This window comes from Rhipicephalus sanguineus, chromosome 3, assembly GCF_013339695.2.
Source record: "Rhipicephalus sanguineus isolate Rsan-2018 chromosome 3, BIME_Rsan_1.4, whole genome shotgun sequence".
Lineage (NCBI taxonomy): Eukaryota > Metazoa > Arthropoda > Arachnida > Ixodida > Ixodidae > Rhipicephalus > Rhipicephalus sanguineus.
This window is the reverse complement of record NC_051178.1, coordinates 24,066,915-24,082,667: the sequence shown is the minus strand read 5'-3', so window position 1 is coordinate 24,082,667 and position 15,753 is coordinate 24,066,915. Positions and strand designations below refer to the sequence as shown.

Genomic DNA, 15,753 nt, shown 5'->3' with positions numbered 1-15,753 from the left:
GATTATATGGCAACCTGCTAGATGGTCGGCAAGCTGTGCAAAGCAAGTACCGCTGTCAGCGAAGTGTACAAACAGTTGTCCTGTGAAGAAGCTCAAACAAACCCCAATAAGTTGTTTTGGAAGAAAACTAATGTACTTTGAGCTAAAAGGGCAAAACTTTTGAGATACTAACAGACATTTCATTCAAGTGAAACAAAATAGGTCACAGTTAGGAAATTTTGAAGCAGACACTCTCGTGCATAGGCATTTGCTGCTACATTATATGGATCTATATTAACAAATTTGAGAATGATCTATAATAACAAATTTGAGACTGTATGAAAGTTTCTTAAGATACAATTGCCAATATCATATTGGGCACAATTATTGCGGCAGTAGCTTGTATCTTATTGCGATACAATTTCAAAGTATTGTTGCGGTGAAAAGAACGAGGAAGCTGGCCACTGATTAGAGGAAGACGACGTCTCTTACCGCCGATTGAGTACCAGCTGTATTTATCGTAAAACACCAACTCTGCACTCGTGTGCCTGTTTTCTTCGTGCAACATTTTGGTGGAGGTGCTGGGTACCATTACGGAACTTCGCAGCGGACGTCATCTGCCTGCCGCCTCGATGGCACACCCACCGTCAAGTTCCGTGCCAGCGATATTCCTCACCCATCCGCGGGACCCTGGGCCGTTTTGCGGCACGGATAAGACTGATGTCGAGGAGTGGCTAACACTGTACGAGAGGGTGAGTGACAGCTACAGGTGGGACCCGACCCTCATGCTGGCGAACCTGATATTTTATCTTAAGGGAACTGCGCGGCAATGCTATGACACGCATGAAGCTGACTTAACGAGCTGGGACGTCTGTAAACATAAAATGCAAGATCTGTTTGGCAGTCCGGTCGGTCGTCAGCTGGCCGCAAAGAAAGGACTTGCGGGCCGCGCTCAGACGTCAACAGAATCGTATGTCGTCTACATACAAGATGTGCTGTCTCTCTGCCGCAAAGCTGACGACAGCATGACCGAGGCAGACAAGATTGGGCACATATTAAAAGGTATTGCCGACGATGCCTTTAACCTCCTAATGTGCAAAGATTGCTCTACGGTCGATGAAATCATCAAGGAGTGTCGGCGCTTCGAACAGGCAAAGCGCCGTCGAATTGCTGAAGCGTACGACAGACTGCGGAATACCTCCGCCACCTCTTCCTGCGAAGACCCACCACGGCTTGTCCAACCGACGGCACCTGAAGACATCACGCGGCTTATTCGCCGTGAGCTTGCGGCCATGCCTCCGGCTCCAGTTCGTTCAGACTTTACGGACAACATGCCCTCCATCTCCCTCATACAAGCTGTCGTTCGGGAAGAAATCGCAACTTTGGGCATGCCATCACTCTGCTCGGTCCGTCATACGAACACTTACCAGGTTTCCCCGGCCACTCGCAGCCAAGTTTTGTTCCGCCCCGCCGCAATCCAGCCGATTGGCGCACCGTGGACGATCGACCCATCTGCTTTAATTGTTTCCGTATTGGACACATTGCCCGTCACTGCCGCAGTCGCTTGTCGTCACCTCCTCGTTGGTCGTCTCCTATTCATTACCACCACCACCGGACAGTCATACTTTCTCGCCCTGTACGCCGACTCGGAGCATCAACGTCGACAATGTCCCGCCAAGGTCCAGCCGCTCCCCGACCCCGCAAGGTCGTCGCTCGCGTTCACCTCTCATTCACCGCTCCTCGTCCCCATCCACAACCGGCCGCTTCACTTCGGGAAACTAGGCGGCGCAGCTCCCGGAGGTGACGCTGCAGTTAAGACCCAACCTTCAATTCCTCTACCGACCCTGCCTACATGCGGAAACTTACTGGACGTGGAAGTTGATGGTGTTCATGTCACATCTCTTGTCGATACAGGGGCGCAGCTTTCAGTTATGAGCGCTGCTCTCCGCCGAAGGCTCAGGAAAGTTCTGACACCCGCCGCTATGAGCACTGTACGAGTCGCCATTGGTGACACTGCAGCTGTTCTAGGAATGTGTACAGCAAGTGTTACCCTTGGTGGTCACTACGCCATTGTTTTGTTTATTGTACTCGAACAATGCCCGCACGACCTCATTCTCGACTGAGACTTTCTCTCGAAGCACTCAGCTCAAATTGACTGCTCCGAAGGAGTTGTACAGCTGGATCTGCCGTTCTCTGCCGACGCCGCAACTTGTGCATCACCCCGCTTATGTTCTGCTGAGTTCGCTCGCCTGTAACCACAAGTTGCTACAGCTTTTCTCCTGACGCCCTGTCCTCCCGTCCCAGATGGCGACTATGTTGTATCGCCGCTCACCGACGTGGTTCTGACGCGAAATATTGCCCTGCCAAGCACCATAATCCAAATAATCAAGAATCGGGCGTGCGTCCCAGTCGTCAATTTCGGATTTTTTACTCACGTGCTTCCACATGGCATCGCCATGGCGCATATCACCCCCTGGGATAATACGAGATCTCTTCTTTGCCCACTGAATCCCTCTCCACTACCAGCACACCTTTGATGATGATGATGATGTGCCTCTACACATGGAGGAGGAATAAACATTTTATTCAAATGGCAAACTAAGGTTCCCGTGGTTGGAGCCCCTATTCCAAGGCCCCACTGGCCCGAGCGGCTCGCTTGGCCTGGTCCAAGGTTGCCTGCTGGCTTCCCAAGTCCTGCCGGGTGAGTCGCACCTCCCATGACCTATCGAATTCGTTGCGTGTGATGAGTGGCGAGTTGCCCTCTGCTGGTCTTTGTCGGCAATTCCAAGTGATGTGAATGAGTGTTGGTGTGTCGCCACACCAAGGACAGCGGTCAGCGTTTTGGGACGGCCGCATTTTACTGAGTGTGTGTATGTTCGGATATGTGTTTGTCTGTAGGCGTCTCCAGTCCCTGGATTGCCAGCTTGTGAGTTTAGAGTGGGGTGGCGCCATTGTCTGCCGCGCCCGTCTTTGGCTCTTGAGGATACCTCGCGGCAGCGTAGGTACGAAGTAATCCGCCCGGGTCGGCATGTCCGCGGCTCGGAAAGTTAATGCTCGAACCAAGCGGTCCGCCCGTTCGTTTCCACCTACACCTTCGTGAGCGGGGCACCATGTGATGCCGTGGTCTTCTTGGATGTTGGATCCTAGTATGCGTAGGACGCTCTGGGGAAGGACGCCTCTGAGAAACAGTCGACAAGCCTCTTGTGAATCTGTGATAACGTGCGCAGATTGTCCGTTGCCCTCTGCTGCCCGGATGGCTAGTGCTATGGCCGCCGCTTCTGCTACGGCGATGCTCTTCGTGCGTATTGTCGCCGACGTGATCGCTTGGTTTCCATTGGTGACGATCGCTGCAAATGCTTTTTGCCTCGTTGGGTATGGGCTGGAATCTGTATAATAGGTGTCTGGGTACACATGGCTCATACGCACACTGGGGGATTGGCCAAGAATTCTAGATATGAAGATTTAAAGTTATAACTACTGCGTTAACACAAAAGAAAAGCAAACATAAAAAATAACTAGTGCAATAATTATTTCTACATTCAGCCCAGACTTCTCATCCTAACTACAAATTAGAATAATGAAATTCATGTGGTACCGAACGTCTTCTTTTTTATTGATTTTTTTTTCTTATTGATTCATTGCTACTATCGGAACAGGTTTGCAATTAAGAACTTAAAAACACATTCGTTTTGTTTCATGAAGGAAAGCACTTACAGCATCAAAAATATTCCTGTGGCTGACGCCCAAATCCGAAGCACCGAAGGTGAGAATAGCGTCTATTGTTAAGATTATCCCCCGCTTAGCAAATGGAGTTTCTAGAAGTCTTTTTCTTTGTAATATATAGCGGCGACACGATAAAAAATAATGCTCTAATGATTCGATTTCTGAACAAAAGTGACAGAGGGGAGATATACCTTTGCCGCCTATTACTTCGTCCTCGTCGACTGCGGACAGCATCTGTAAGATGATTGCCCCTGATCTTCCTGCAGAACAAACAACAGCTCTTCGTCACCTGCTGTCATCTTAACGGGATATCTCGGATTTGAACGACCACCCTCTCGGACAGACATCTCTTGTCACCCATCGCATCAACACCGGTGACGTGAGCCCCATTCGTAGGAGACCATATCGCGTCTCCGCTGCGGAAAGGGCCATCATACAAAAATAGGTCGACATCATGATGGACAAGCACATCATTGAACCATCGAGTAGCCCGTGGGCATCCCCGGTGGTCTTAGTAAAGGAAAAGGACAACTCGTGGCGCTTCTGCGTTGACTACCGTCACCTCAACCGGATAATAAAAAAGATGTGTATCCACTGCCCCGCATCGATGACGCCCTTGACTGCCTTCATGGATCCAACTACTTTTCTTCAATTGATATCCGTTCAGGTTATTGGCAGATTAGCGTTGATGAGATGGACAGGAAAAAAACCGCCTTCGTAACACCAGACAGATGGTTTATACCAGTTCAAAGTCGTGCCTTTTGGATTGTGCGATGCGCCAGCTACATTCGAGCGCATGATGGAATCCCTTTTGCGTGGCTTGAAGCGGTCAACGGGCCTATGTTACCTCGACGATGTGATTGTCTTTTCGTCAACTTTTGAAAGCCACCTGCAACGCCTCAGAACTATCCTCTCTGTGTTTCGCGCTGCTCGCCTTCAGCTGAATTCATCTAAATGCCATTTCGGTCGCCGCGAAATCACCGTGCTCGGAGATCTCGTAAACGTAGCTGGAATCCAATCTGATCCCGAGAAATTTCGCGCTGTGCGAAATTCTCCTATTCCTTCTTCGACGAAAGATGTCCGCAGATTTATGGGCTTATGCTCTTACTTCCGTCGCTTTGTAAAAAAGTTTGCCGACATCGCTCGTCCTCTGACCGACCTGCTCAAGAAGGATGCTTCTTTCTTCTGAGGACCACACCAATAGCAAGCATTCTCTACCCTTAATAATAATATCTGGGGTTTAACGTCCCAAAACCATGATATGATTATGAGAGACGCCGTAGTGGAGGGCTCCGGAAATTTCGACCACCTGGGGTTCTTTAACGTGCACCTAAATCTAAGTACACGGGCCTCAAACATTTTCGCCTTCATCTAAAATGCAGCCGCCGCGGCCGGGATTCGATCCCGCGACCTTCGGGTCAGCAGTCGAACGCCATACCCACTAGACCACCGTGGCGGGGCCATTCTCTACCCTTATTGAGCGGCTTACGAGTTCCCCGATTCTCTCGCACTTCGACCCTTCCGCGCCCACTGAAGTGCGCACTGATGCGAGTGGTCACGGCATCGGCGCTGTCCTCGCTCAGCATCAACAGGGCCACGACCGTGTCATCGCCTACGCGAGCCGCCTTCTCTCCACACCCGAACGCAATTACTCGATAACTGAGCGAGAATGCCTTGCGCTCGTTTGGGCTGTCGGGAAATTTCGACCATACTTGTTTGGTGGTACCTTCCGCGTTGTAACTGATCACCACGCACTCTGTTGGCTCTCCTCTTTGAAGGACCCAACTGGACGACTTGCATGTTGGGAATTGCTTCTGCAAGAGTATGAATTCGCCATAGTGCATAAATCTGGACGCATGCATAACGACGCTGACTGCCTTTCTCGCGATCTCGTGGATCAACCGGATGACACCGATGCTGACGTGGACATCTGTACTCTTTCCCTATCTGGCTTTCTCCACATCGGTGACGAGCAACGACAGGACCCTGTTCTTCGGAGCCTTATGGAGCGCCTAAGCTACGCGCCCACCGACCCTTCTCTCCGGATGTTTGCCTTCCGTGATGGAAATTTATACCGCCGCAATATTCAGTCCCGTGGCCCTGAGCTCCTACTAGTCTGTCCCAAGCATCTGTGACTGGCCGTGCTCCAGGAACTCCACGACGCTCCTACTGCTGGACATATGGGCATCATTCGGACTTACGATCGCGTGAGGCGCCGATTCTTCTGGCCCGGTCTCTATCGCTATGCGCGTCGCTATGTTGCTTCTTGTGACCTGTGCCAGCGCCGGAAGACGCCTGCTTTGCCTCCTGCTGGTTTGCTTCAACCTATTGAAATCCCTACAGAGCCATTCTTCCGAGTGGGCCTCGACCTACTTGGCCCGTTCCCCATTTCAACCAAAGGCAACAAGTGGATTGCCGTCGCCACAGATTATGCAACAAGATATGCCATTGCGCGCGCGATACCGACCAGCTGCGCTACAGATGTTACCGACTTCTTACTCTACGACATCATCCTACACCACGGCGCCCCTCGCCAGTTACTCACGGACCGAGGCCGTTACTTTTTGTCGAAGGTCGTCGATGACCTGCTCCGCTCCTGTTCTACCGAACACAACATCGCTACAGCGTATCACCCTCAAACGAATGGGCTCACCGAACGCCTGAACCGCACTCTAACTGACATGCTTGCCATGTACGCATGTACGTTTCGGACGATCACCGTGACTGGGACGCCGCTTTACCGTACATTACTTTTGCTTATAATTCGTCCCGTCACGACACCGCCGGATTTTCGCCATTCTACCTTTTGTATGACCGTGACCCTGTCTTGCCCTTCGACACGTTGCTACCCTCTGACATACAATTCTAAGCGACTGATTACGCCCGCGAGGCAATAACCTTGGCCGCCCATGCCCGAGAGGTCGCTCGTCATCGCCTCACAGCATCACAAGTTTCTCAAAAGCGACGCTACGATCATCGGCACCGAGAACCACAATTTTCGCCTGGTTCCCTTGTCCTCCTCCGGACGCCATCTCGTCGTGTCGGCTAGCGGAAAAACTCCTTTCTCGTTATTCTGGTCCGTACAAGATATTGCGCCAACTGTCTGACGTTACGTACGAGATCGCACCAGCCGACATGTTTTTCTACCTCATGTCACAAGCGATGTTGTTTACGTCGCCAGACTCAAGCCTTATATACCCACATTAAGTGATGCGCCATGATTTGCACCGGGATGGAGCTAAACCCGCCGGCGGGGTGATGTTGCGGTGAAAAGAACGAGGAGACTGGCCCCAGATTAGAGGAAGACGACGTCTCTTACCGCCGCTTGAGCACGAGCTGTATTTATCGTAAAACACCAACTCTGCACTCGTGTGCCTGTTTTCTTCGTGCAACGGTATCTTTGCCCAGGCCTGCTGGAACGCGGCACGTTAAACGATCGTAGTGCCTACACCAAAGTGATCGGCTGCAGTCATACGCAGCACAATTAGGTTACGTCATGACATAGTGACTATACGGAAGGTTCAAGTTATTCAATGAGCAATGCATCTTGCTCTCGTTTGGCCATGAGTTGACACAACTAGCATAAACAAATCAAACGTAGCCACCACCGCTGAAGGGGTTATTGAAGCGTTTCAAATCTACAGACTTGGCCCTGATAAGTGTGTGAGCGCGTCATCTGTGTTTTGAAATGAAAACGTTTTTTGCCTATATAAGCAAAGTGGGGCGGGGGGCGCGGCGCTACAAAGTGTGACGATTTCTTCCAGCCGAGCTGTGTGCATAACTGTAGAAGCGGCATTTGTGCGTGACGCCATTATGACAAACTTCACAACAATAAAATCAATCTGGACATTGCTATGTCTACACCAAGGGTTCTTCTACAGTATATAAAAAGGAAAATTATAAAAGTACATAGACGCTTTAAACTACATGTTGAAGAATGCAGTTTTTACCATTTGTGGTTAAAGTATATTCTGTGCCACCCCCCTTCTATATGCTGTTTCGCTCTTTCTTTCTTTCAGTCTATGACTAAAGTGTCTAAGTAGCATGCAGTTTGCTTTCCTTAGCCACAATCAAACATCCACAAGCACAACAAGAGAGGCAATGTTAGGATACATATAAAAACAGTCTGTAGCCAAATGCTCAAAGGAAAGCCTAAGAGGAAGTTGCTCTCTGTGATGGTCTTGGCTGCGGTGAACCGGCGGGTGCCACTTATTTTTTTGTGTCAGTTGCACACGTCTTGTTTGGAATCCAAGCTTGTAGAGTGCTAAGTTGATCCTACTTTAAGGACAGCGCTAATTTTCCGAAGCCATAGTAACCGCAACGCTTGCAGTGGTACCATCCTGCAAGCGCAATGAACGCGTCGAAGCCGAATCTCCGTCCCGTCTCACTAGCCTGACGTCAAACCGGCATAGAAAGGCCTTGTTACTTTTTCTAGGTGGCTTTGCACTCAGTGCTGATTACGGAAGCGAGATTGGTACTAGCAGCCCTACTTATGCGTCGGTGACTTTTCTCGTGCACCTGAAAATAAAGCACTCTAACTCCCCAAAAAATGGACTCAAATACAGCGGCGCCACACAATGCAAGTGACACATGATTGAGCATTTCGGCGATGACGAGAGTGGCAATCTGGCTAAAAATAGCTCACTAAGGTTGAGTGTTGGACTACCTGGTGTAGCGTAACTCGATGTTTCACAGCGCAAGGAACGCGGACAAGCACACACATCGACGTGTGTGTCATTCAATCTCGTCTTCGTTCCTTGCGCTGTGCAACATATAAAAATAGCAGTCGTGCAATTGCTGTTTTGGCCGCGTTGGCCTAAAGGGCAGCTAAACGTCGGGCGAAGCGGCATTTGCTGGGAGGTTCCATAAAACGAAGTTTTAAGGTGGGCAGGGCTAGCTGATTCCAGAGATAGCAATCCCGGCGCCTCCAAGGAAGTCATGAATTTTGTCGTGGATATCGGGACAACATAAACGTCGACTAAATTTCACAAGAGTTAGCGTGTCGCCGCGAAAACTGGGACGATTAAGATTTCACGCGTCCTGCGGTCCGAATAATATTCACTCGAAAGTTACTGTGGCTGCTGGAACAGAATGAGGAGAAGAGTCGAATGGCCCATCTCTTCTGGTTTTTGGCACCCACGTCACCAAACTGATGGGAATTGACGAGGTGTGATATGTAATCTGACTGTGATACAATAATTGGCTTGCCCCTTTTTTTTAATTTCTGGTGGTCTTGAAAGAACTCTGGAACGTGACCTCGTCGGGTTCGCTGCAGCAGAATCTAAACTAAGTAAATCGAAGCGCATAAGTTACATCAGTTTCCATACGGGTGTGTTCAGATAACGAGCGAAGCCTCATTTCCAGGTTTTGTGTTCTACGTCAAGAAGCTGCACTGAATAACAGTGACGAAGCCCAATGATGGTGATGAGCTGTATCCGCGAAAAATTATGTGAAAGTCATTTCGAGGATGATGATGCTGATCAAAACTTTATATTTCTCCCAAAAGAAGGGACCGACCCTGAGATCGGTTACGTTGCTTAGAGGATTTAAATGAAGATGCTTGTGTACAAAAACGAGGATCCTTTGCGAAATGTTCGGTACAGTGTGACGGCATCCTTAGCGCATTACTAGGGTTAATGAGCGTTTGAGGCAAGCATAGCAGCGAAATGTCGATTCATTTTTTTTTCAGTTTCTTGATATATATAGAGCAGAGGATGGTAAATTCTGAGCCTTGTTTGTTGTAGAATTTTACGTTGAGGTTGTGCTTTTAGGCAAACGTTTCTTACAGGGATTGCCAGTATTTGTGTAGGTTGTATGTTACTCTACGAATGAGTAGTCCGCAGTTCAAGCACTCAACAACGCCCAGTTATTTCCTTATTTATTGTACGCGCTTACCGGGGTAGCCAAGACCGACCAATCGATCACGTTAGTGCGTGGTGCTTGTCCGCTTCCCTTTTTTTCCTTTTTTCCTTTTTTTCTTTGGGGTTTATAGATGAGATCGCGGTAGACGAGGTTTATGCTTTTCTACGCGTCCATGTTAGAGCGGCCTTTCGGATTTTTTGTGACACTTCCAAGCCTCTTGCGAGAAGTTTCAGTTTTGAAAGGCGGAGCTTAGCGCATATGACATGTTATGAGGACAGGATAGGTCCTTCATGAGTTCAAGAATTTCACCCGACTGCGTGAGATCGCGATTCAACTGAAACCTAAACCTAAAGGTCGTCTCAAAAGCGGGTTTTCGCAATTTTTACACAACTGATTGGCATTCAGATTCCGTATTTCTTTCCTTCACTTTACAGGAAGTTCTTGGCGTACTGTATTTCGATACGTTGATTTTGATATTAAAAAAAGTGAAGGCTTTCTTGTTGATTTGCTGTATTTCTTGTCCCTAAGATATTCGCTGCGCCAGAGCTCGGTGATGTGCCTTGTTTATGAAAAATAAAAACGAAGATTATTAAAGCGTCAGGTACGCTGCCATTCTAGGTTATTTAGGATTGGTTTGGCGACGCTCGAGGAAAGCTGCTCTTCTGACGGTCGCTTGGTCAGGCATTAATTAAGTTAAATGTGAGAGAGAAAGAGTTTCGTGATCTGTGATACATCTGGAAGGCTGGTGTGCATGGGTTGTCGCTGCGCTGGGGCTCTGCGGACTTGTTCTTTAACTCCGGCCTTTAATGTTCGACACCCAGAGACCTCGCATTCCGAGGGTACAATTAAGATGGACCAGCTCCTCCCTTCAGATATGACGGATTTTGAACAACTAACCAAGCATTCCTGATGTACCGACAAGGCGTCTTCATTGGCTACCGATGGGCTGCCGTATTGCGCGCCTTCTGTCGGGCGGTGAACGGGCTGTTGTCACTGCGTATCAGCCCTGATGCATCGTGCTTTTAAAAAACACGAATGAGAAATCACGGCATCATGATGCTACCATTTTAGCATGAAGGGTCACCCGCTATGCTTGCTGATAAACCACTTGAACAGTGTTGACGACCCCGCTGCGTCCTCTGCCGAGTCGTCGAAGGTAGGAGAGACTGATCACGGCAGGCTGTCTGTTGCGAGAAGGCTCCTTCGCACCTCCTGCTTCGATGTTGTCATTTTCCTAGATTTTCCGGTTTTTGCTTTGCCTAGGGCAAGCTCTTTCAGCTACTCATTGGAGAACATTCTAGAACTCGCCGAGCTGTCCATTGCATCACCGATCTAGATGCTCCACATTGTCAGATTGATTCCTAAATAGTTTCTTGCTTGTTTACAGACTGATGCGATTCCGTCTTCATCTCCATTTTCACTGTAACATTTCTGTGTGTTCGCTGTTTTCTCTAAATGTAGCCACTCATGTAAAAACTTCATTTGGGGTTGACAGTATACTGAAATAAATAAAATAAAAAAACATCAGTATGGCCTCCATGAATTGATTTGTATCGCCTGCCTTCGTACAACCTCTTTGGGGTGCTGGAAGCCTGATCCGCAGAAGCAGCCAGCGCGGCCTTCGACCTCAGTGTATTGCAGGATAGCATATGTCCTTGGAGTAATTGGAGCTGGATGCAGGAAGTGAGTCTTCGAAGGCGGAGCACGTGACCACCAAGCGACAGCTAGATCATCACACCGCGTCACGGCGGACCACTTCTTCCTTTGACCGCCGAATGTCAATACCTTTTGGTGCGCACGGCCCGCGACAGAAATGGCCATCCGAACAATGTAGCAGTCATACGGAATTTCTTGCGCTTCAAAACTGCAATGCTCGAACCAGTCTCAGCCGCATCGTAATCACCATCTATGTCTATACAGTCATTTTTATGTTGCCCATCCCTTATGTAAAGTCCCAGACAGGACCTTTGAGGAAATATTATAGAAATCTTGTTTGAGGAAATGTTCTTTAAGCAAGTCGTCTTTATAACGTCCGCTATCCGAAAATACATCGCTTCCAGTGCTTCCTCGTGCCTTTCAGCGCAGTGGGCGGCACTGGAAACGCTGCACAGTCTACCCCACTGGACTACAGCGTGCTGCGAGGCACTGGGGCACACTGTATATCATGGCGAGTGTTAAATATTTCGCGGTACGCGCAGTACCACCACGGGTTTCCACATCAGCTGTTCCAGTGTGCTCTTTCCTGAAAGTACTGAATGAGCGCGCCGATACGTGAGAAGTAATTAAAGTTTATTACTGTAAGTGTAAGGGGCATTCGATCTGCCGTACGGCAATAATCAAAAGGAGGCACGCAAAATAAACCGCGATTTCAATCTGCGTACAGCTTGGCACCTGTTTTGTCCATGCATTTCATTGAATACGCAATTTCACTGTTTATTTCGATGCTTATCGTCTTCTCAAGGCTGTTGTGGCACTGCGCGACACAAGAACGGCGACTACCGACATCTGGAAACATGCGGCTTCCTTTGCAGCTTGGAAACACAATCACCGGCAGCACGCGCGGCGAAGCGCAGTCGCTTCCATGGGTGAGCCAACGATCTTCGACAATGAAGGCGGCAATACACTCCGACGTGACCCGGTGCGCGCGCGCGCGGTGTTTGCGCTGCATCACGCCAGGTTGACTACGCCGCGCCAGGCGTATGTCCGTCCCCCTACAGTTCAACGTCGCGCAGCTGCCGCAGCTGGAGTAGCGCATGCGCAGAAAACCGCGCTACTCCGTGCCGCCTGTGGTGGAACATCGAAACAAATCTTTTCGCGCGCTATCTCAGTCGGTAGCGATCACCACCGCGGACCGGACTGTTTTCTCGGCGATGGCACGCATAGACACATGCCGCAAGACGAAACATAATTCTCTCGTTGTTGGTGCGTCGTCTGCGTCGCAAGAGGAACAGGTCTCTCTACATAAGGGATATATTTGACAAGCGTCCAGAGTATGGAGAATACCACCACCTAGTACAGGAGCTTCGGCACAGTGCTCCTGAATATCATTTCAAGTTTTTCATGTGAGTGACAACGTTGCTCCTTTCGGAATTGTGTAGCTCGAGCTCGGTTAAGTATGTTAGTAACTTTCATGCATTTGTCGCACGCAGGATGACAAAGGCATCATTCGACACGCTGCTGAGCCTTGTGTACCACAGGCTTGTTCATCCTCCAACTCACAGGAGACCCATCTCACCGGCAGAGAGGCTCGCGGTGATATTGAGGTAAAATATATGCTGATCATATTTGCTAGAAGTTAGCCAATGCGGCCACGAGCCGACGTGCATGCATGTGTACTGTTGCTTTAGAAAATTACGCGTTTTGCTAACATGTCACAAGAATTCGTTCCCGTAATATGCTTTTTTTTCGTGTTCCCTGCTTTTCGTAATTTCGAAGATACGGAACCCACGTATTCACTTCCCTGAACTTCCCCGTGCATGACATTAAAGTAAATACTGGTTCACGTTAACTTTTTTTTCTTGATCGCTTATATTTCCGAAAATTTTCGCCGCGTATAATATGCTTTCTATGCAGCCTATATGGAGTCACCGACGAACTATTCTTGCTACTGTCTGTGGCCCTATGGTGTCTGTGAAACGCGATGCAGACATTAAAGAATATAATTATTCTGATAACACTTCGGTTCAGTGTAAACATGTATGTCAAAATATTTCAACCATAATTATATGGACTGTTCTTTTAAGAACTTCGCAGATTCCTGGCCAAAGGAGGGTCCATGGAGGACATTGCATTTGGCTACCGAATGCATGCTTCTACTGTAGCTAGCATACTGAAGGAGACTTTACCAGCGATCTGGGACTGCTTGAGGCCCCTGGTACTCGCACGCCCAAGCACGCAGAGGTGGCGCGACATAGCTAAGGAATACCATGACAAATGGGATTTTCCAAACACAATAGGGAGCATTGATGGCAAGCATATTGCGATCAAATGTCCTAACAAGAGTGGCTCCGACTTTTACAATTATAAAGGTTTCTATTCACTAAGTATGCTGGCTATAGCAGATGCCAAATATAGATTTCTAATGGTGGACATCGGAGCCCAAAGCCGATATTCGGATGGTTCTTTATTTAAGAGGAGTCCCTTCCAGGCAGTTTTTGAAAAGGGTGCTTTGGGGCTGCCTTCAAATATTTCGGAGTGCCCACTTTGGTTGGCGATGCAGCCTTCCCTTTGCGGACCTACTTGATGCGGCCCTACCCTGGGAGAAAGTTGGATGATAGAAAAAAGGTCTTCAATTACCGCTTGTCGAGGGCACGCAGATGCATTGAAAATGCTTTTGGCATTCTGGTCTCCCGGTGGCGGGTGTTTCTTGGAACGGTGCAAGGCGAGCCAGAGCTCAACAACATGATTCAGGCTGCCGTATGTTTGCACAATTTTCTTACGGAGGACACTGCCTACTGCCCTGACGAGTATAGCGACACGCTGTGCGACGAGACGGTGCATGACGGAGAATGGCGCCACGCTGTCACTGAAATTGGCACAAAGACAGTGCCGTCAAACAACCGCCCCACCTCAGCTGCCATGGGAATGAGGGACGAAATAGCAGATTATTTTATGTCTCCAGAAGGTTCATCGCCGTGGCAGCTGAAGGTTGTCAGGCGATGCTAAAATCTCCTGTAAACATGCATGCATAGTTTGTACCCTCAATGTTCTCTTCCTTTATTCCTAGCAGAATACAGCACATTCGAGTGCTGTGTTTTGTAAGGCTGTATTATATGTAATACTTTGAGTATTTTTGCCGCACTGCCTTACAAGCAGATTTTTTGTGGCTTATTCATTGCTGTTTGTTTATGTGGTTTAACTATGTGCGTATTTTGCTGGTTTTATACGCAGGCAGTCCACCGCTTTTTATGTTACCAAGAATTGTAGTTTTCATTCTTTTTCTGAGTAATCTGTTTGTTTCCCCATTCAGTTCTATTTGTAACAGTTTTTCAAGCGCATTTTTTTAAGCATCTTTGGATCATGTGTTTTTTCTGTCATTTTTCTCTGGTGCCCCCTTACTAAAGTACCTTGAAATAAACAAATAAAGCATTCACTTTTTTTTCGTCTTTCAACTAATCCAATGTGATTTCGGAAATGTCACCCTCACAGGTTAACTTCAAGCCCTTCTTACATAGGATTTGTTAGCAATGTACGCCAGTAAGTGAAATTCGATGACCAACAAGCTGTTATTTTGTTATATATAAGCTAAAAGCACGCTGTAACTAATGTTGTGAACCACGAGGCATTTGCGTGTCTTTATCAAGTGTGCATTGCAGAGGTCTGTGAGCACGTTGTTTTTAAATACATTTGCCGCATGCATAGATAACATAGAGAGCATAACGTAGAAAAAATAGAAATTAATGATAACTTTCGAATGAAGTGCACAATAAATCAAGAGCAGTTACACTTACCTATGTGTTAATAACATAATATATTTGTGTGCAACACAGATAAAAATGCAGCAAGTGAAAAACAAAAATGCAGATATTTAGACAATTTTACACAAACACACACACACAAACACACACACACACACACACACACACACACACACACACACACACACACACACACATATATATATATATATATATATATATATATATATATATATATATATTGTCACGCGGTCGTGACGTCGACGAAGACAGCAGTCGGCGTTTGCAGGATGAAAGTGTTCATTTGGCCGAACTTGTGGCCGGAAAATGAGAACTAGAACTACAGCAATACACGCTGTACAATGATAGCGGCGAACAGGGCGTCGTCCGTCGATCAACTGACAAGTGGTGAAGCGCGTCGGCTTTTATACAGGCGCTATCGAACTTTCCAGCGATATCGCTGCTTGTTGCGCATGTTCTAGAATAAGCTCGAGCGTTCGCGTCTTGCGCGCAATCTTAACAAAACGATCTACTAATCTCGCGAACCTTCTCGAACACTGAGGCGCGGTTCGCGCTGAGCGTTGCTGGCAGTCTTTGTGGGCGAAAACGGAATACAACAAAAGTGATAATAAGGAACGCACGTGGCAATAAATATATATATATATATATATATATATAGCCCCGCCACGGTGGTCTAGTGGTTATGGCGCTCGGCTGCTGACCCGAAGGTCGCCGCGGGACCGAATCCCGGCCGCGGTGGCTGCATTTTCGA

General features: G+C 48.1%; 1 protein-coding gene across 1 annotated transcript; it reads left to right on the top strand.

Annotated features, from left to right (window-relative positions):
• Positions 1–611: 611 nt before the first annotated feature.
• Positions 612–14,435, top strand: LOC119385323 (putative nuclease HARBI1). Its single transcript, XM_049413949.1, has 4 exons — positions 612–731; positions 12,448–12,626; positions 12,714–12,827; positions 13,318–14,435. Exons 1-4 carry the CDS (start codon positions 612–614, stop codon positions 13,805–13,807), a joined length of 903 nt encoding a protein of 300 aa, XP_049269906.1. The 3' UTR covers positions 13,808–14,435.
• Positions 14,436–15,753: the final 1,318 nt, after the last annotated feature.